At 35.9% G+C, this 20,211-nt stretch overlaps 3 protein-coding genes across 3 annotated transcripts in view; 1 reads left to right on the top strand and 2 right to left on the bottom strand.

Annotated features, from left to right (window-relative positions):
• LOC127869762 (DNA topoisomerase 3-alpha-like) overlaps positions 1-5,642 on the top strand; it is a 63,675-nt gene extending 58,033 nt beyond the window's left edge. Inside the window, exons 28-31 of the mRNA XM_052412421.1 lie at positions 413-565; positions 3,339-3,472; positions 4,839-4,976; positions 5,342-5,642. Of these exons, the coding sequence (XP_052268381.1) occupies positions 413-565; positions 3,339-3,472; positions 4,839-4,976; positions 5,342-5,373 (457 nt within the window). The 3' untranslated portion in view covers positions 5,374-5,642. The remainder of the gene's footprint in view (positions 1-412; positions 566-3,338; positions 3,473-4,838; positions 4,977-5,341) is intronic.
• Positions 1-19,727, bottom strand: part of LOC127867216 (uncharacterized) — a 317,672-nt gene extending 297,945 nt beyond the window's left edge. The window contains exons 1-4 of the mRNA XM_052408262.1: positions 19,251-19,727; positions 17,716-17,786; positions 15,209-15,263; positions 11,712-11,844 (exon numbers count right to left, since the gene is read on the bottom strand). Coding sequence (XP_052264222.1) covers positions 11,713-11,844; positions 15,209-15,263; positions 17,716-17,786; positions 19,251-19,604 — 612 coding nt within the window. The 5' untranslated portion in view covers positions 19,605-19,727 and the 3' untranslated portion in view covers position 11,712. The remainder of the gene's footprint in view (positions 1-11,711; positions 11,845-15,208; positions 15,264-17,715; positions 17,787-19,250) is intronic.
• LOC127867218 (balbiani ring protein 6-like) lies at positions 8,399-11,705 on the bottom strand. Its single transcript, XM_052408266.1, has 2 exons — positions 11,317-11,705; positions 8,399-10,032 (listed from the first exon to the last, which is right to left on the bottom strand). The coding sequence occupies exons 1-2, from the start codon at positions 11,694-11,696 to the stop codon at positions 9,924-9,926; spliced, it is 489 nt and encodes a 162-aa protein (XP_052264226.1). The 5' UTR covers positions 11,697-11,705; the 3' UTR covers positions 8,399-9,923.
• Positions 19,728-20,211: the final 484 nt, after the last annotated feature.

Below are 20,211 nucleotides of genomic sequence, written 5' to 3'. Positions count from 1 at the left end.
GTCGGTCTGTCCGTCCGAAAACTTTAACATTGGTCATAACTTTTGCAATATTGAAGATAGCAACTTGATATTTGGCATGTATATGTATCTCATCTCATCTCATGGAGCTGCACATTTTGAGTGGTGAAAGGTCAAGGTCATACTTCAAGGTCAAAGGTCAAATATATATCTTCAAAGCGGCGCACTAGTGGACATAGTGTTTCTGACAAACACATTTCTTGTTTTTTTTTAATTCGTGACATTGATAAAATTAGTTTTATTCTTGCTCTATTCATCCATCTCATGATCGAAACAAATTAATATAATATGATGGTCACCTCATACCTGCAAACACAAACAACCATCATTTACATTTTATTTTCATTTGAAAGAGTCATTTTAAAATATTTTGTTGAAAACCTGTACTTTAAAGGGCCAGCAGCTCCAGCTATTCCAGTAACCATAGTAACCAAGGGAACACAAGCAGCAGACAGGGGTCGTACAATCCCAGGGGTCAAAATGTCAGGCCTGTGGGTGGAGGGCAGGAGGGAGAGGTGATGTGCAAGTGTGGACAGCCTGCTAAAAGGTAATATAGATTGTTTTGAATGAGCCTCGGTCTGGGAAAACAGGGTTTAATGCATGTGCATAAAGTGCCATCTCAGATTAGCGCATGCTTATCAAAGGCTAATTAGGGATGCATCTTCTTAGCGAAAATCCAGTGTAGGCAGACTGCACAGGCTTATCTGAGAGGACTCTTTATGCACATCCATTAAGTCCAGTTTTCTCAGAACAAAGCCCATTTTAAGTGTAATTGAATTTTAAACCCTTTCCAACTCAGAAGCTAAGTGAAAATGGCTTTTGCAACCAGCATAAAACCACAACAGCCTGCATGTTCAGGTTTTATGCTGTTTGCTGCTTATCAGTATTTAATGATTGAAAAAGAAGCCTTCCAAATTTGAATCTTTTAAGAAAAGCATTTTATTTAATTTGATTTTCCAAGGGACTGGACACCTGTTAAAAAGCGTTAAAAAGCGAGTGGTAAAGCGTTAAACAGATGGCAAACACAAGTCCTTGGCCTGTATTCACCAACACATTCTTTGACGTTAGAATAAAGGATACACTTTTAACTGAGAAAACGTGCTTCGGATTTTGAATATTTACAGGCTATACATGAGGTTTATGTCAATAACACATTTTTGAAAAATGAACACTATGTAATTATACACTTGGAGACTTTTCTTACGCAGCATGTATTCAAATCAAGATGGCTGCCTTATTTTTTAACAGTGTTTCTAGAAATTTTGACTGAGAATTATTCAATACACATACAACATTTCCTGTAAATGTAATTGATCAACACAAACATGTATACCTTAACAAATTGAAAACATCACTCCAAAAGTAAAATTCTTTAAATCGTAAAAGTAACATTTTAACAATGTGAATTGTATAACACATAAATGTAAACATCTAAAGGGCTGCAGTTTGAGTGGTTGCGCTCCTCAATATTCATATGAGTAATATTCCCCTGTAGGGTGGCATATAGCAGTCACACTATCCGCCCATGAGTCGGTCCGTCCTTACGGAATCCAGTTTCTGGAGTTCTTTTTTCTATACGCTTAAAGATATCCACCTGATTTTTGGTATTTATGTCAACCTGCATGACTTACAGATCAAGATTGAGTTTAGTTTGGATCCAGTGAATTGATTTTTGACAAAGTAACAGTCCTGTAAATTTTTGCTTGTATAACACTTTTCTTGATTTTTAGCTCACCTGATTGCTCAGGTGAGCTTTTGTGACCAGTCTTTGTCCGTCTTCCGTCCGTCCGTCCGTCGTCCACATTTGGTTTGTAAACACTCTAGAGGCCACATTTTCATGTCTGATCTTCATGAAACTTGGTCAGAAGATTTGACCCAATGATATCTCGATCAAGTTCGAAACTAGGTCATGCTGGGTCAAAAACTAGGTCACTAGGTCAAAAAAAATGAAAAACCTTGTAAACACGGTGGAAGTCACATTTCATGCCCAATCTTCATGTAACTTTGTCAAAATGTTTGCCTTAATGATATGTTGGTCCAGTTTAAAAGTGGTTCCGGTCCGTTGAAAAACATGGCCGCCAGTGGGTGGGGCAGTTTTCCTTATTTGGCTATAGAGAAACTTTGTAAACACTCTAGAAGGCACAATTTTTGCCCAATCATCATGAAAGTTGATGAAAACATTGGTTTTATTGATATCTCAGACAACTTGAAAATGGTCCAGATCTGTGAAAAAACATGGCCGCCAGTGGGCGGGGCATTTTTCTCTATATGTATATAGTGAAAACATGTGAACACTCTAGAAGTCACATTTTTGGCCCAATTTTTATGACATTTGGTCAGAACATTTGTTTCCTTGATATGAGAGTTTAGTTTGAAAATGGTTCCGGTCAGTTACATAACATGGCTGCCAGGGGGGTGGGGCAGTTTTCCTTATTTGGCTATAGAGAAACCTTGTGAACACTCTAGAAGTCACAATTTTTGCCCGATCATCATGAAACTTGGTACAAAGATTGGTTTTTATAAATATCACATAATTAATGCCATAATTATTGCCCTTAGATTGTCCAAATTTTCATTATATTATACAAAATCCTTGTAAACCCTCTATAGGTCACAATTTTGTTTCAGATTTTATGAATCTTGGTCATCATATTTATTTTTGTAAGCAAAGTTTCATGTTTGGTAAGGGGGGGGGGGGTCAACTCAAAATATAGGTCACCAGGTCAAATCTTACAAAAACAAAAACACTCCATATGCCAGAGTTTTGGTTCAATAATGATGAAACTTGACCAGGATGTTTGTCTGGACAATATCTAGGTCAAGTTTGACGTTTGGTAAAGATTGAATGAACCGACTCCTCTCAGGTGAGCAAACTAGGGCCATCTTGGCCCTCTTGTTTGTGAAGTGCTTTTAGATGCTGACCTTAATTTTGGTGTGCAAGTCTACCTACATGACTTACAGATAAAGTTCGAGTTTCATTTTTGATGAAGTAACGGGCCTTGGATTTAGCTATTCTCTCTAAAAAAGCTGCTGTGAGGCTTCAAAGCATGTAGGGGGCATTGCCTTTCAATTACACAGTTCCTTTTGGAATTAATGTTAAGTTTTAATGATTAAGGAACCCACCTAGAATGATGAAATTAAAATTAAATTAGAATTACATGTATATGGCATTTGCACGTGCAAAAAGATGAAACTATACCATGCCGACTTCCCAGGCTAATCTGGGACAACACGCACATGCATTACGCCCCATTTTACCTGAGCCTGGCTCATCATATATTTCTTAACCAATAGCTTCATGCTTGTATGCTACTATTCAGTTTGACAGTGCAGAAGGAGGGTCCTAACAAAGGGAGGCCATTCTATGGATGCCCAGCCCCCCGGGAACAGGGATGTGGCTTCTTCCAGTGGGCGGATGAAGATGGGGGTGGGGGAGGCAGTGGGTATAGTTCAGGTAATAAGGCAATCAAATTCTTCTTACACAATTTGATCTTGTTGAAAACTTGGTTATAGTTTCCTTGGTTATATTATTAGTTTCTCAAAAAATCGATAGGAATCATATATATGGGATCTGACATATCATTTCATGTGGTATAGAATAAAAAATGAGTGTAAATCTGTTATCACATCCTGTTAAAAGAATGAAAGTCTTTTTGGAGCTCACCAGAGCACAACGTATGCATGGGGAGATCTTTTGTGAATGCCTTTTGTCCTTCATGTGTCGTGCGTCGTCTGTTGTCAACATTAACCTTGTTACCACTCACAGAGGCCACATTTATTGTCAGAACATGTGTCCCAATTATATCTTGTATATGTTCGAAAATGGTTGTTGGTTGAAAAACATAGCTGCCAGGCGGGGGGGGGGGGGGGGTGCAATTTTTCTTATATTGCTATAATTAAACTTTGTAGTGTTCTTTTGTCAAACTTCATAAAACTTGGCCAGAAGATGTGCCCCAATAATGTTTTGGATGAGTTGTTAAATGGTTCCGGTTGGTGAAAAAGCTTAAGTAAAACCTTGTTTACCCTGTAGAAGTCACTTTTATTGTCCAATCTTCATGAAACTTGGTCAGAAAATTTGTTCTAATGATATCTTGGATGGGTTGGAATATTGTTCTGGTTTGTTGAAAAACATGGCTACTAGGCGGTGGGGCATTTTTGCTTTTATTGCTATAGTAAAACCTTGTTAATACTCTAAAAGTCACATTTATAGTCCAGTCTTTATTGAAATTAGTCAGAGCATTTTTGTGTAATGATATCCGGTATTAGTTGGAAAATGGTACCAGCCTGTTTAAAAGCATGGCGGCCACAGTGTGGTGCATGTTTCCTTATATGGCTTAGGTTAAAATCACATTTATAGTTCAATCTTCCAGAATCTTGGTCAGATCACTTGTTTACTGGGGTAACTGGAGGGGACTTATGGTTTGCGCTCTGTGTGTCCGTGAGTCTGTCACATTTTTCTGGATCTTGCGATAACTTAAAAAGTTCTTCATATTTTTTCATGAAACTTGAAATATTGACAGATGGCAATATGGAGATTATGCATGTCATTTCATTTTGTTCTTACGTCAAGTACCCCTATTGGTAGGGGACTTTTATTGCTTGGCAATAGTCTTGTTCAAATTATATCTTGGGCTTCACAGAGAACAGGTCAGTTTCTTTGTATGTGACATAAGCGACTTGGGGCTTTTTATGCCATCTTGTTTTTACCTTCAATTAGGAAGTTTTGGATAGCACAAATCTTTTTTCCCATAAGGAATGGGTTCATAAAAAGGCCCTGCATTTGAATGAAAAAACAACATGCTATATACATCTTCTTTCAGGCGGTGGGCGTGGTTTCACTAACAACAGAGGAGGAGGAGCAGTGGGGATGGGCGAGGCCAAGAAAAGACCTGCCCCCTCGGAGGGTGGTGCTCCTGCAAAACGGGCGCCCAAGAAATGTGGGCTCTGTGGTGTAGAAGGTGATTGAAAAACAGCTTTGATGTGATTGTGGTGTATCTGAAAATGCACGTCTTTTTTGGCCACAACTTAATGATAAATTGTTGAATGGAAATTAACCTCCATTTGTTAGTTATTGTTTAAATAGGAAAAAAAACAATAGTCATTTTTGAAAAACAGGTATGCGTAATCAAAAAAGGAAAAACAACCTTCTTTTAATGAATTAAAATGAAAAACAACTTTTGTTTGTATTGGAGTTTCAAATTAGTATTTATTTCCCAATAAACCATGGTAAATGTATGAAATGTCTCTTTAATTAAACTTCTTTTTAAGTTTTATCAAGATTGCCATTGATGTTCTCAATACATTGTTCTGTTGTGTGTTTCAGGCCATACAAAAAGGACATGTCCACATAAATGAAGGCAGAAGCCACCAAAAAAACTATGACCGAAAGCCACATTGTGGAAACCATTCCTTGAAGACAGCTGTCAGATTAGCATTGAAAGTAGATCGTTCATTATGAACCTTGCACAGTTGTGAAAGTGATTTAGTGCAATTATAGATTTTGCAACAAAATGAACTTTTCTGATTCATTTTATGCAGATTCAATCATTCTGCCTACAAAAAGATGAAATAATAATCCTAAGCTCTATTTACTAGTTTGTACCTGGCTTTATGCGGGGGGGGGGGGGGGGGGAAAGCTGTTAGTGTCAGTGGCTATCCAGGGCCAACAAAGGCTGTTACAAATTATTCTGAATTGGAACGGCTTGATGGAACATTATCAAGCTATGTAATACTGTTCCGTGAGTGATTTTCTGCCAAATACAAATTTTTCTTTAGAAACATTTATAAAGGCATGAAACGTTTTCCTTACATGACTATTTGAAAATCTCAACAGAAAGTGTTTGTAAGAAACCACTATAAAGATTGTTTTGAATCAATATACATAATTTGACAAATTATCTTTGGTTTGACCTCAACACAAAAACTTGATTTTGCTTTAATAAAAAAATAACGTGGCTTCTAGCTGACAGAGCTTTATGCCCTGTGACTTTTCAAACTGTCAAAATGTTCTTGCCAGGAACCTTTGGAATTATTCTGAAAGAATTCTACATAAATGCTCCTACTGTTGTCCACCTCTTTTCATGCACCGTTTGGAAAAAAGTGGCACATGGCAAGCACATTGTCCATCTGTGTATGTGTCCAATATCTGACCCCAAAGTTCTGTCTCAGTCATAACGTTTCTATCTAATGATGAATTAAGAAAAATTGCACAAATGTAAACCATCATTAGAGGTTGCATGCAATAGCCAACTCCTTACCTCAAATGTCAAGGTAACACTTAAATGTAAAATTTGTCATAAAACAGCTTTTAAATTCCTGACCCAGCAATAACTTTGCCAAAATGTGTTGGATTTTTAAATAACTTGGTACACATGCAAATCATAATAGGACATGAAAAACTCATCTCCCTTCCTCAAGGATGAAGATATCATTTGAATCAAAATCTGCAATAGAAAGTATTTTGGGATTGTCACTTTGTCAATATCATTCAATTCAAAATAATTAACCTCTTATTACCACCATGTTGCGTTGAAGCTATCTCCCTATCTCAAAGATCAAGGTCGAAGGTCATATTAGGCCATAAAACAGCTATTACCTCAAAGGTGTAGGTGACACTTAGAGGTCAAGCGAAATTTAGCCATAAACAGCTTGATTGTAACATAAGTGGAGTTTTGAGACATAAGTGTAATGTGGGGGAATTAGAGCCCTTTGGACCCCATGTCGAGTTTAGGACTGTTTCCTATTAGAACATTATTTAAGTGGTATTTCATATTTTTATAGTATATTCTCACTGTGTATTTTGTAAACTGATGAAATGCTGTTCTTATGTACAGCATATTAGGGCCTTAAATTCAGATGAGTGAAATAGAACCATATTGGACCTCCTTTTTAATGAAATGAGTCTTGTTCTGAGAAAACTGGGCTTAATGCATGTGCATAAAGTGTCTTTCCAGATTAGCCTGTGCAGTCCTCAGGGACGACACTTTCCGCCTAAACTTGATTTTTGGTAAGGAGGGACTGCTTTGAAACTATAAATACAATAAAAGCGGAAAGTGTCGTCCCTGATTAGCCTGTGCGGACTGCACAGGCTAATTTGGGACGACACTTTATGCACATGCATTAAGCCCAGTTTTCTCAGAACATGACTCAAATAGACAGGGACATACGGTATTCTAAAAATTTAAGAGACTTGTTTCTGTGATTTTGTGGCTAGATGTGTAAATTAGATTGCTACTTTGCGACTTTTTACTCACTCGTGCACAACATTATCATGGTTAACTATTTCGATAACAAAGATAAATGTCATCCATCTGTGTGTTAATGTGTGTACATCAGCTTTTTCTTCAAACAACATCTCAAGAAAGGCTTGTCTGAATGTAATTAAAAATTCACAGTAAAGTTCCGTTGGTGGTCTATTACATTGTTCAAATGTTTCCATTTAAATTACTAATAAAGTCACAGGGTGTCAAAAAAGCTTTGAAACATGAAACAATCTTTTCCGAAAGTGCACGACCCAGTTGTTTAATATTAGTAATTTGTATTCAACATGGTATTGTGTCCCTTTTCGAAGTTTGTTCAAATTATCCCACTGGGGTCTAAATTGGCCTTGCCCTTGAGGTAACTAGTTTTCCTTATAGTATATGAAAGTGAAATTGTAAAATATCTAAAAAACCTCAAGGCCTAGAGGTCTTGTATAAATATAGTATCTGTTATGAAACATCGTACTGTGGTCTTCTACAAACTTTGTTAAAATAATTTATGAGGGGTCAAAACTTTCCATGCCTCGAGTGTCTTCAGTTTTATGTAGGGAAAACCTTGGGTGGTGATGTGAAATTATCATGGTGATGTGAAATATTCAAAGTATCTGTCATCAAAAGTAATCCAAGGGTCTTAGTATTATTCCACTGAGCTACAGTTTCTCAGGTTAGCTTTCAAAGATCTATTTTTTAAGAGATTTCATTGATAGTACTTATGAAATTAAAATACGTTGAAACAAACACCACCCTTGTGATGTAAATGTCTTTATAAAAAACTTCTTCAATACTACTGGTTATATTTTCCTGACATGTCACTCTGGATGCAATGTTGAGTGTGATTTATACGAAATTTCTGAAACGGCTTATTACAAAGGTACATGAATTAAAACTGTTGTCAAACACTTTTAACCAGCTATTTTTCATGCAGATGTTTTATTCAAAATGAAGCATATGATATAGCATGAACATGCTACTGTAGCAGATTTGTATGCTTTCAGTGTACAGGAAAATATCGTTAAATGGTATTTTGATGAAATGTTCATTTTAGGAATAAAACTTATTGGAACATCTTGTTTTATGCTTCTATGAACACCTTCACATTTACAATAGAAAACAACCAAGAGTTTATACACTATTTTATTGAGTATAAATTCTCTTTGTATAAACCGGAATGTACAGATTCGGGATACAAATGATTTTAATTGTACAAGACAATTGATTTTGATCGGATACAAATTATTTAAATTCATTATAACTATTCATTCATAAAAGATGCTCTCCAATCTTGTTGGAAAATAAACTAGCTGTTCAAAGCATTTAAATATTAAATACATGATAAAGCTGAACATTTTTAAAAATTTGTATCCTCTTTTCATAAGGGACAAATGCCTCATGAAACACATCGAAAAATAAAATTTGTGTAGATTTTACAACTATCTATAAAATGCTGAATCTTAAATTGTTTGAAAAATGAAAAATATATATATACAAAAGATGGCAATATACATAAATGTAGGTTATGAAAGTATAAAAAATATGTGAATATATTTACAGGGTAAATGATTATAATATACCAAAACATCATTAAACATGTATGTACATTTGCATGATCATTTTCACTGATTAATGAATAATCCATGTTGAGAAGGCATAATCACACAAATTGCTATTAATAAGAATATATTGAGATGAATATATATTTTTTCTATTTCTGTCATCAAAGAAAGAAAAAAAAACAATTGTTTGTGAGTCGATACACTTATACATAATACATACACTAATTGTTTCATTGATTTAAAGCACTATGGATATGTTAAAACATTGATATAATATGAGTCACTCATTATGCAGTCTGTTAATTTGCTTAACAAAGGAAGAATAAAATATTGGTCCCAGAAAATTGTTAAATCCAACACCAGAAATGCCTTGCCAAACTTTTTCAAGAGCATCAAGGGCAAGATTTATGAAAGAACATCTTTAACTTTCCAAACAACATGCATAGATGCATAGTCTTTTTACAAATAAATCCATACATGGAAATAAATGAAGTGATATACTAAATTCTGCAAGTATTTGGAATGTTCCAACAAATTATTACCAGTAAATAGTTGGGAATGTATTCTGTGCATTTCTCTATAAGCGTCCAATCTTAAAACAAAAATATTTTTCATAAAACATTAAACAAAAATGATGAATGAGCGTACACAATCTTTGAAATGAAGACATATGTGGAAAAAAAGGAACCAAAGTGATGTGTGGCCCGTCTCAAAGTGATGTTTGGCCCACCTCAAAGTGATATGTAGCCAGTCTCCTCTAAAATGCTATTGCAAGGAAGATATGCTCTCAGATCCAGAGCTCTGTCAAGGGCTGGGCCTATATTCACGAAGATCCTTAGGGAAAACCCAAGGAAATTGATTAAACTAATAAAGTTTTTCAGGTCTCTGGCTTTGATATTTTAAGATATTTTAATATTTCCATGTTTTAAACATGTAAATAATACTATGGTGAATAATATCTTAAACTTTCCATAGAAAAAAAAATCAGATTTCTTGCAGAAAAGTTGATCTAAAATTTAAACTTTAGTACAACATGAGTTTAGATTCCCCTATAGAGCTTTGTGAACATAAGCCCTGATAGACAGTTGCAGATCTAGAGGTCGGACTCGTCAGTGGGCTGGTGGGAGAGTTTCACAGTGGTCTGGATCTGGTAGCTCCTCCTGCCTCCCTCCACGTCCACGCCTCGCTCCTCACCACCCTGCCTGCAGCACAGAGAGTGTACATTGTGAATGATGTGCAGAAGGACCTTAATATTTGAGAAGTGTTTGAGATAACTGGACTAAATGCATGTCCGTTAGGTGCTGTCTTAGATAAGTCTGTGCAGCCAAATGGGCTCATTAGTGACTCAATTTTCAGCTTTTATGGTATTTTTCATTTAAAGGAAGTATCTTTTTAGCAAAAATTAAGTTTAGGCATAAAGTGTTACCGTAAAGTCTAGGACGACAATTTATGCACATGCATAAAGCCCAGTTTTCCCAGGAAGTGGCATAATTAATTGCAAACAAATGAACTAGAGAACACAACAGTTGGATGTGTTGCCCAACAAGTTATGTTATCCTCTATGGAACTGAGTAAATCCGTAAAGTTTCATAATGGTTGCAAACCAAGAAAATCTGTAGGGACATGAATGCTTATTTCACCTCTCATTGAAGGATTGACTGTTAATAACCTTATTCTATACATAATTGGGGGCTAATATGAATGTCAAGTCTTTAAATCAACTCAAAAGGTTACATTATATTTAAACATCTGAAGAAGTAAAAGGCCACCTTTGACATAATCAAGAATTAATTTGACCATGTGTGACAAGTCTGGGGCTCACCCCAGAAATGGATAGGTCATCTGTGAGGTTGTCATCAAGTGATACTCAAGATGGCGCTGCACATGCCAAGACAGGTATTTTTGCCGCTTTATAAACTTTATTACTTGTATTATTTTTGTATGCTTTTCATGACATTACATTAATAGTATTTCAGATTTCTCAAAATTCAGTGAATCAATGCTTCAAATCCCAAAAAACATGTATTTCTCATATTCCTTTAATGGTGCAAAAAAACTTTGGGCCTAGTTGCTCAAAAAGTTTATATTAGTTAAGGTACACAGTCTGTTAAATTCAGACACAAATATAATAAATTTTAAAAGCACTTTTATTATCAAACATGTGAACATTATTTCAGCACAATTTGTTTAAAATTTACACATAGGTGGTATATTGTGCCAATTAAAGGGACTGTCAACCAGATTGACGAAAAAAAGAAAAGTTAAAAAATATATTTTTTTACAATTGTAAGTTTATATTGATTAAAAAATCACGACCGGTATATTACATTACTTGAAAAAGTTGTTAAGTTTTCAAGTAACTGAAGTAATTTGATCCAAAAATTAACAGTTGTAAGGTTGACTGTAGCTTAACTGGCTGTAAAGAGTTTTGAGCAACTGGCCCTCAAGATTAAAGTGATAACAATCTCAAACCCCGCCCCACTCACTGGCTGGCCTCAGCCTGCTTCCTCAGCTCGCCCCTCCGTCGGTCCTCCTCCAGTCGTCTCCTCTTGTCCTCCTCATACCTCAGCCTGGCCTCCGCCCTACGCTCCTCCTCCTCAGGGGTCATGGGTCGCCTGGGCTTGTTGGGGTCACGGTCACGTGGTGGTCCTCTTGGCCTGTTCGGGTCACGGTCACCAGGGGGTCGCCTCGGGCGATTTGGGTCATCAGGTGGTCGCCTTGGTCTGTCTCCTCCCTCTCCCCTCGGGGGTCTGTCCCCACCCTCGCCTGGGGGTGGTCTAGGGCGGCGTGGTCTGTCGTCCGGACCCCGTCTGTCATCTGGAGGCCGTCTGCTTCTTTCCCCTTCTCGCCTCTCCCCGTCGCGCATCAGCGGGCGGTCTACCTCATCTGGGCCGCGTCGCGGTCTGTCCGGGGTAACGTCTGTCAGGGTCACGGTTACGGTCGTCATTGTAACCACGGTTATCATAGCCGGATCTCTTGCTATAATCACCCTGGTTACCACTGTCGTTGACTCCCTGGAAACAAGAACAGCATGGCATGATTAGTATCTCACGCAGGGCAGAGCAGTTGGGTGTGGAAAAGGGTACAGGATAGGATTTTTCATTGATAACCGTGGTTACAGATTTTTCTTAGGTCAAGGTCATTGGTTCATTTGTTTCCTGTATGCTTTCACCCTGCTCTTCCCTGGTAAGGGATAAAAAGTTCTAAACTACCACTAAAGCAACTCTTCAACCACTTGTTAACACAACAGGCACATAACTTCACGCCTCTCTCAACTGTTAAACATCACACATTTTTCTGAACAAAACCTTGTGAACAAAATAAACACAGAACACAGCATGCATGCCAAACATGCCAAACAACATTAAAGGAAATGCAATTAGATGCTTCAGTATATAACTAATGACTTAAATGTAATGTCACAACACAGAAATCATAAATTAAATTTGTATTATATGCTAAAATTCAAACACAAACTACAATAACTTTTTAAGGCTAAGGTATACAGTATATTAGAACCAACAGCTGTCACCAACTTAAATACACCGAAAAATACACCTCAAACAAGTGGTTAAACAAGTGGTTCAAAAGTTGCAAAAGTTAGACCATCAACATGTGTGCAATTGACAAATACATAGCAGCTTAAAACAAATCAAGACGGATAACATTATTTTGTTTTTGTTTACATTAATAACTCCAGCTTCAATACATTTGACTTCCTTTTACAAACTATACAAACAATACAAGTTGCAAGTTTTTTTAAGAGTTTTGTTTCAAACTTAATGATTTGGAAAAACAATGAGTTTAACAGATTTTTTTTCTTCTCCAGCGTTTTGAAATTTTGATGCGTTTGCATAGTTTTGTCTGCTTGCCAGCTTACGATGCTCAAGGTCTGATCAGTAGCCAATACAAATCTAGCAAGATAAACACAGGTGCATATAACAAATAAATAAAAAATAAACATTAACATAAATTTGAACAAATACACTTCAAAGATTGCAAGATTAGTTGTTTCTTTTAAAGATTTCAGAATCAGTATGATCCCATCAATGCCGCAAAATGAAGTATTAAAACAATTTTATTAAATAAACACCTTAAATTGGTGTATTGCTGCCAATTTGGATTTACAGCAATTGGGCATGTATTTTTCAATACATACCAGCAATTTATTTATTACAACTAAGCTATAAAGGATTTGGTCACTTGTATTTGTTTTTTTCCATCTATTACCATAAATAAATCATTATTGAATAAATTCACATAGCAATTTTTTTTAGAAAAAAATCATCAACAACCTTTCACATGTATACATTCTTTTTTAAATGAAGTATTAAATTGTAGATAAAATTTTTAAATTAATAAGCAGTGGGGTTAAACTCTGCTTAAATGTTTCTCTTAAATGACCATTATGCAACATTTTAAAATAACAAGATAACTTGCATTTTTTACAATTAAAAAATGGTCAATAGATCAGCCAAGTATCGGATACCAGTGAACACAACATTCTTCTGGGTAAATGAATTACGGTATGTGGGATTTTTTTTAGCTTTTACCATGTACTGCAAGGAATATAGTTAGAATATGACATCACTTAAATGAGATATAGGTTTATGGTTAAATGCATATGCATAAAGTATCGTCCCTTATGGGCCTGTGCAATACGCACAGGCTATTATTGGAGGATACTTTCCACTTTTATGGAATTTTTTATGAAGTCTGTTTTAAACAAAAATTCAGTCTAGGAAGAAAGTGTAGTCCCTGATTAAGTTGTGCACATGCTAATCTAGCTGGGACGACACAATGCATATGCATTAAGCCCCATTCCCTAAGAGATTGGTCCTTTTTTAACATCCCAAAGGCCATCTTTATCAAAACCTTCAAGAGAACCTGTTTCCTGAGACAAGACTTCAGTGATTGCAAGCCAGAGACTCGCTTTATATTAATATGAGTAACGTTTTGAGACAAATGGGCATAATGCATGTGCGTAGTGTTGTCCCAGACAAGCCTGTGTAGTCTGCACAGGCTAATCAGGGGCGACACTTTCCGCTTTTATGCCTTTTTCGTTTAAATGAAGTCTCTGCTTAGTAAAAATCCAATTTAGGCAGAAAGTGTCGTCCCTGATTAGCCTGTGCAGACTGTACAGGCTAATCTGGGACGACACTTTACATACATGCATTATGCCCAATTTCGTCAGAACGAGGCTCTATTAGTAATCTCTGAATACTTATAGGGAAAGATCTAGGATCACAAAAGTTACAGCAGGCTGCGAAAAAGCCCTAGGGTGGAATCTGACAATTCAATAGCACACAGATTTTTACCTAGAAAATGGTTAAATGAGTAAACAAAGATAACATGAATATTCTATCCTTGAGACGCCATGCAGTGAAAAACATGCAGAATACAGAATTACTGTACATGGTGGATATGAACATGCTTTTATAAATATATGGAATTACTTATTACAATTAAATTTACAGGCAAACTAGTTACAGAAGTTACAGAACAGAATTACCCACTACATATATTGTAGAACTTACTATAAACTTTAAACTATAAAATGCAGGTAAGATCCCTGGGCTTACAACTCTTCCAAAATATAGATTCTTGTACTTGATTTCTAAGATTTTCTTTTAATTTAAAATATATAAGTTATAATTTTAATATAGTCCTTTTTGTCGATAAATAATTCCCAAATTTGCCACTTTTATCTATTAAAATAATCCCAACTCGACCAGACTCCTTTTTCCCAAAATAGCTAAAAAAACATGTCTGGTACACGAACTATACAAAATTCTAGGATAAAATGATATATTCTAGTACATGAACTACATTGTATATACTACATTCTAGGATAAAATGATACATTCTAGTTCTTGAACTATATATTAAATTCTGGGATAAAATGATTTAATCTTCATGTAGTACTAAACCATATACAAAAGTTCAGGAATACAACACATGCATTTATGTACATAATAACTTATTAGTTTCAGAAGGTGTTTCTTATACATTTTCAGCTATCATTATTTTCTATTTAATTAAACTTTCAAGACAAGTGTTAATATCTGGACAAAAAACCTTGATTGATAATTGTTATGTATTGTAATGTATGCTTATACATCATAAATATTATTCATAAAATATAAGTTGTTTTAGGGCTCATACTTTATAAGAAATAACAGCTCATGCCGTAACAACTTTTCACATTGAAAGTTGCTTAGGTCAAAGTTATATTCTGAAATAATGTTTTAAAATATTACACTTCACATTACATAATTAATGATGAAATTATTTTTATTTTTAGCAAATGATTGCCATAAATTTGTTATACAAAGATAGACAACTCTTGGGTAGTGAAGGTGCAATCCTTATACTTACCGGTCGACCAGGATGCCTGACGTTGTGTGGCGTGGTACCAGACTTCAATGTTGTCCTGAGAAAAGTGTACAACAATGTTACAAGAAGTATAAATTACTCATGCTGATGGCATTTGCATGTGCCACTGATGGTGTACTCATTCACTTATTAATACACAGGAAAAGTTCTTTCTTACTTAAGAATATTTCATACACAACAAGAGATGTGTTTGTCAGAAACACAATACCCCCTATAGCGCCCTTTGAAATAAAATTTTAATATATCATTTGGCAGATTTAGAAATTATCTCCCTTTTAAAGCTTAATACTTGAAGGATGACCTTGACCTTTCACCACTCAAAATATGCAGCCTTATGAGATACACATGCATGCCAAATATCAAATTGCTATCTCCAATATTGCAAAAGTTATGGTCAATGTTCAAGTTTTCGGACGGACACACAGACAGACAGACAAACAGTTCAACTGCTATATGCCACCCTACCGGGGGGTTAAAAAGTATGATAGATTACCATGTGGAAACAAAAAAAACAAGAAACCGTCAGAGACGGGTTATGCTCCCAAAAGGTTTTTTGTCACAATATTGCACTATATATTCAGATAAAAGGAAACATCTTCAGGGGCATAACTTTGGACAAAATAATACGATGGATGGTTTAGCAACTTAAAAATTTCAAAGAGCCATAACTCTCTAAATAAATCATCTAACCAGAACCCACAAATAACATGCACATCTCCTCAAGGTAGTTAAGCTGTGAAAAATCATCTGACCAGAACCGGCTGATAATATGCACATCTCCTCTTGGTAGTGAAGCTTCCCATAAAGTTTCATTGAATTCCCGTAATAAGTTGCTGAGAAATAGATCGGACAAGAATTGCACCATATGTACAATGGAAAATTTCAAAAGGCCATAACTCTGTGAAAAATCATCCGACGAGAACCGGCTGATAAAATGCACATCTCCTCTTGGTAGTGAAGCTTCCCATAAAGTTTCATTGAATTCCAGTCATTAGTTGCTGAGAAATAGCCTGGACAAGAATTGCACTATATGTCAGTTAATGGAAAATTTCAAAAGGCCATAAGTCTGTGAAAAATCATCCGACCAGAACTGGCTGATAATATGCACATCTCCTTTTGGTAGTGATGCTTCCCATAACGTTTCATTGAATTCCGGTCATTAGTTGCTGAGAAATAGCCCGGACAAGAATTGCACTATATGTACAGTTAATGGAAAATTTCAAAGGGTCATAACTCTGTGAAAAATCATCCGACCATAACCGGATGATAATATGCACATCTCCTGTTGGTAGTGAAGCTTCCCATAAAGTTTCATTGCATTCCCGTAATAAGTCACTGAGAAATAGCTCGGACAAGAATTGCACTATATGTAGAATGGAAAATTTCAAAGGGCCATAGGTATGTGAAAAATCATCCGACCAGAACCGGCTGATAATATGCACATCTCCTCTTGGTAGTGAAGCTTCCCATAAAGTTTCATTGAATTCCAGTCATTAGTTGCTGAGAAATCACCCGGACAAGAATTGCACTATATGTACAGTTAATGGAAAATTTCAAAGGGCTATTACTCTGTGAAAAATCATCCGACCAGAACTGGCTGATACTATGCACATCTCTTGGTAGTGAAGCTTCCCATAAATTTTAATTGAATTCCGGTCATTAATTGCTGAGAAATAGCCCGGACAAAAATTGTGTACGGACGGACACACGCATGGACAGACGAAGCGGCGACTATATGCTCCCCCCCAAAAATTTTTGGGGGAGCATAACAATATACGGCCATATAAGTTACTGCCAAAATCAATTAAATCCATGCTAAGCGTTTTCTTTAGATTCCAACTGCAAGTCCTTTCTCTTCAAGATGGTATTTAACTTAATCCATGTGTTGTCACAAAATATTACAAAAACAAGAGAAACACTCCACTTTATTCAAGTGGTTTATGTTTGCAAAACTGTAAACTTTTCATAATTTTAAATGATGATAACTCATAACTGAGTATGAGTATAAATCATTAGTGGTGGTCATTTATGTAGGCTCACAAACCAAAAATAAGGTGACTTAGGTCAGTATCTGAAAGTTTCGAAAAAAAAATCCGTAAAAGTATTTGGTTAAAGAAAACTCCTCATAGGTGCCTACTTCATTAAAAATTATTGGACCGAAACTCAACCTTGATCTGTAAATCACAGAGACTTACACACTGAAAATCAGGTAAATATCTGCAAGGGTTTAGCAAAAGTCAGAACTGCAGAGAAAATTTATCAGTTCAAGGCCCATAACTTGGCAAAACATAAAAGGACAGGAACAAAACTTGATCTTCATCTGCAACTCATGCAGGTAAATAAAAGGTAAATAACGTATTAAAGCGTTTCAGCTGTGACAGAATGCCAGACAAACAGTCTGACTACTATATGTCACCCTAACGGAATCATAATAACCTGTACGGAAATATACATCTCTCAAACAAATAAAATTTCATAACTATACTTACTTCTTTTGTTCATCATAGGTGAGCTTGCTCTTGTGAACCACAGCAACACCGTAGTCTCCGATTGGTCGAAACTGAAATAAACAGGACACTGAATGCATCAGATCAAATTACTTTGAGTTTTCAATGTGTACCTGTCTAAAGCACAAACTCATGCAACTGGTACCATTAAAGCAAGAAAAAATTGATTTTAATTTACTTTGATATTCTTTTGTACACTCTATCCACCATATTGAAAAACTGTGGTAATGTTGCTGACTTAGTGCCGCTATCGGTTAGGTTGCAGTACAACCATTTTTTTGCACATCATGATGTTTGATGTAGCCTAAGACGATAACGGTGTTGATCAGATCTTAAAAATTTGCACTATTCCAAATTTCAGCATTATAAAAGTCAGCAAGAATAGTGTGTTGTAGCACCGTCATGTTTTTTAGGTTGCATGCATAGGATAACGTCTGTAGACTACCATTCAGGTAAATTGTATGTGTTTCGGAAGTTTATACATCGTTTTTCTTAATCTGAAAAGACCATCTGTTGAGTTATGTGCACTGAATCACTGCGAAGAACTGCGGTTCACTGTTGTGGTTATGAAGGAGTTCATGTTATGGACTCCAAGAGCTGTCATAGCAAAAATTATCAAAGGCTCAGGAAGTCCGTTTATATGGACTCAGTCAGTTGTGTGCTGCTGCAAGGGTATCAGGTTTAAACCGTCGCGTTTCGTGTTTGCTCAAAAACGATTCCAAAAACAGTTAAGGTTTAAATGACAGTCAATATCAACAGAATCCATTTTAGTTATTACGTTATGATGTTGCAAAGCTTATGAACAGCTGCTGCAAAAGACTCATGTTTGTATCTCGTTCGCCAGATGGCCCTTATTCACAATACCGTAAACGTAACAATACACTGTCACCATGTACGGACTTGAATATTAAACGCACGTCGGCACGAAGTGCTCGAGAAAATTTTCCCGTCGTTTCTTCAACAGCATTCATTTTTTGAGATATGGCGAACGAGATAGGTCGCGGAAAAATCTCTGTAGTGGAACATTTTTACTAAAATTGAAGTATGCATCGTTCGATGTACATCTTGTAAAGTAAAACATTGAAAACTTTAAGACTGGTTTACTCTTATTGAAGAAATGTTGGTTTGATATTAATTAGGTTTTGTTACAAAGTATTACGGCATGTAAGTAGACAAAGTTTGACCCAATGGTTCGATAACGACGAGAATAGTTGGTTTTTATATGATGTATTTGTGCGAATGGAATATGCACTGAAATAATTACTACTTTCAGCTTGGAAATGCAATGGCACTGATGCTTTTAAAATGGACATAGGGAAACCGTTTAAACGGTAAAGTTTAGTTTAATTCATTTCGTTTAAATGTTTAGAAAAATCTGTAAACGTGATATCCTTATGCTACTGAGAACAATTTATCTATGAATACTAGCACTAATTATTTTAAGAATATGAATGACATTATATGAAGCTGTAACTTAAGAATCAGTAAGCTGCAAGAAAATAATGCAGCAAACTTACAGCAAGATCTTTTCTGTACTGGTTTGTTCGCTGCTTGGCCAGATTCAACAAGAAAACAGCAAGCCCGCAACATCCCAAAAACATAATGATGAAGAAAGGCCCGAGGAACTGGGCGTCCCAGCTTATGAGGTACACGTGCCTGTGGCGGAGGGCAATTATCAGAATACCCACCAACAAACACAGAAACCCGAAAATAACGGAAGCAAGTGCTATCCGTGATAGCACATAACCTGGCCCGATGGTCACTCCATTCAGTTCGCCCTGAATTCGACCCTGTATGAATTCATGAAATGCGACTACAGTGTCTTTATCGCTGGCCCTTTCTTTGGGCCGACGGTTCGTTTTAGGCTTCATTGTTTATTTCATTATTTTGTCCTCATGAAATATTTACAAACAACCATTAATGGAGGCCAATTTCAATTTCTTCGACACTTCCGCCTTTATTGAGTCACAACGCATGCGCACCTGTTGTTTACCTGTTCTCACCTGTAATCCTGTTCACTAGACGCTCGCTTAATTATAGTAGCGAATAAGCGTCTAAGGTACAAATACATTTGGGGGTATTGTCGATATATTATATGAAAGCTCTTATTTTGCGCGACTTTCTTTACTTTCTTTGGTAGAGCAATATATTTATTGTCATATTAAAAAGCATACTGTGAAATCCCCATCCCCCAAAAAGGACGGTTTATTCACAGTTATATTCCCCACACTTTCACCGCAACACATCTTCCAATGTTGGAACAGTTTACATACAAAGAAGGGACAGTTATATGAACATTTATTTACAAACATGAAACCATAGTTGTATTTGGGCAGGATCCGATCAGGATCATATATATATATATATATATATATATATATATATATATATATATATATATATATATATATATATATATATATATATATATATATATATATAACAATAACAACACCTTACACGTAATCATATGCAATT

Source organism: Dreissena polymorpha, chromosome 2 (genome assembly GCF_020536995.1).
Source record: "Dreissena polymorpha isolate Duluth1 chromosome 2, UMN_Dpol_1.0, whole genome shotgun sequence".
Classification (NCBI taxonomy): domain Eukaryota; kingdom Metazoa; phylum Mollusca; class Bivalvia; order Myida; family Dreissenidae; genus Dreissena; species Dreissena polymorpha.
This window is presented reverse-complemented; position numbering and strand designations above follow the sequence as displayed.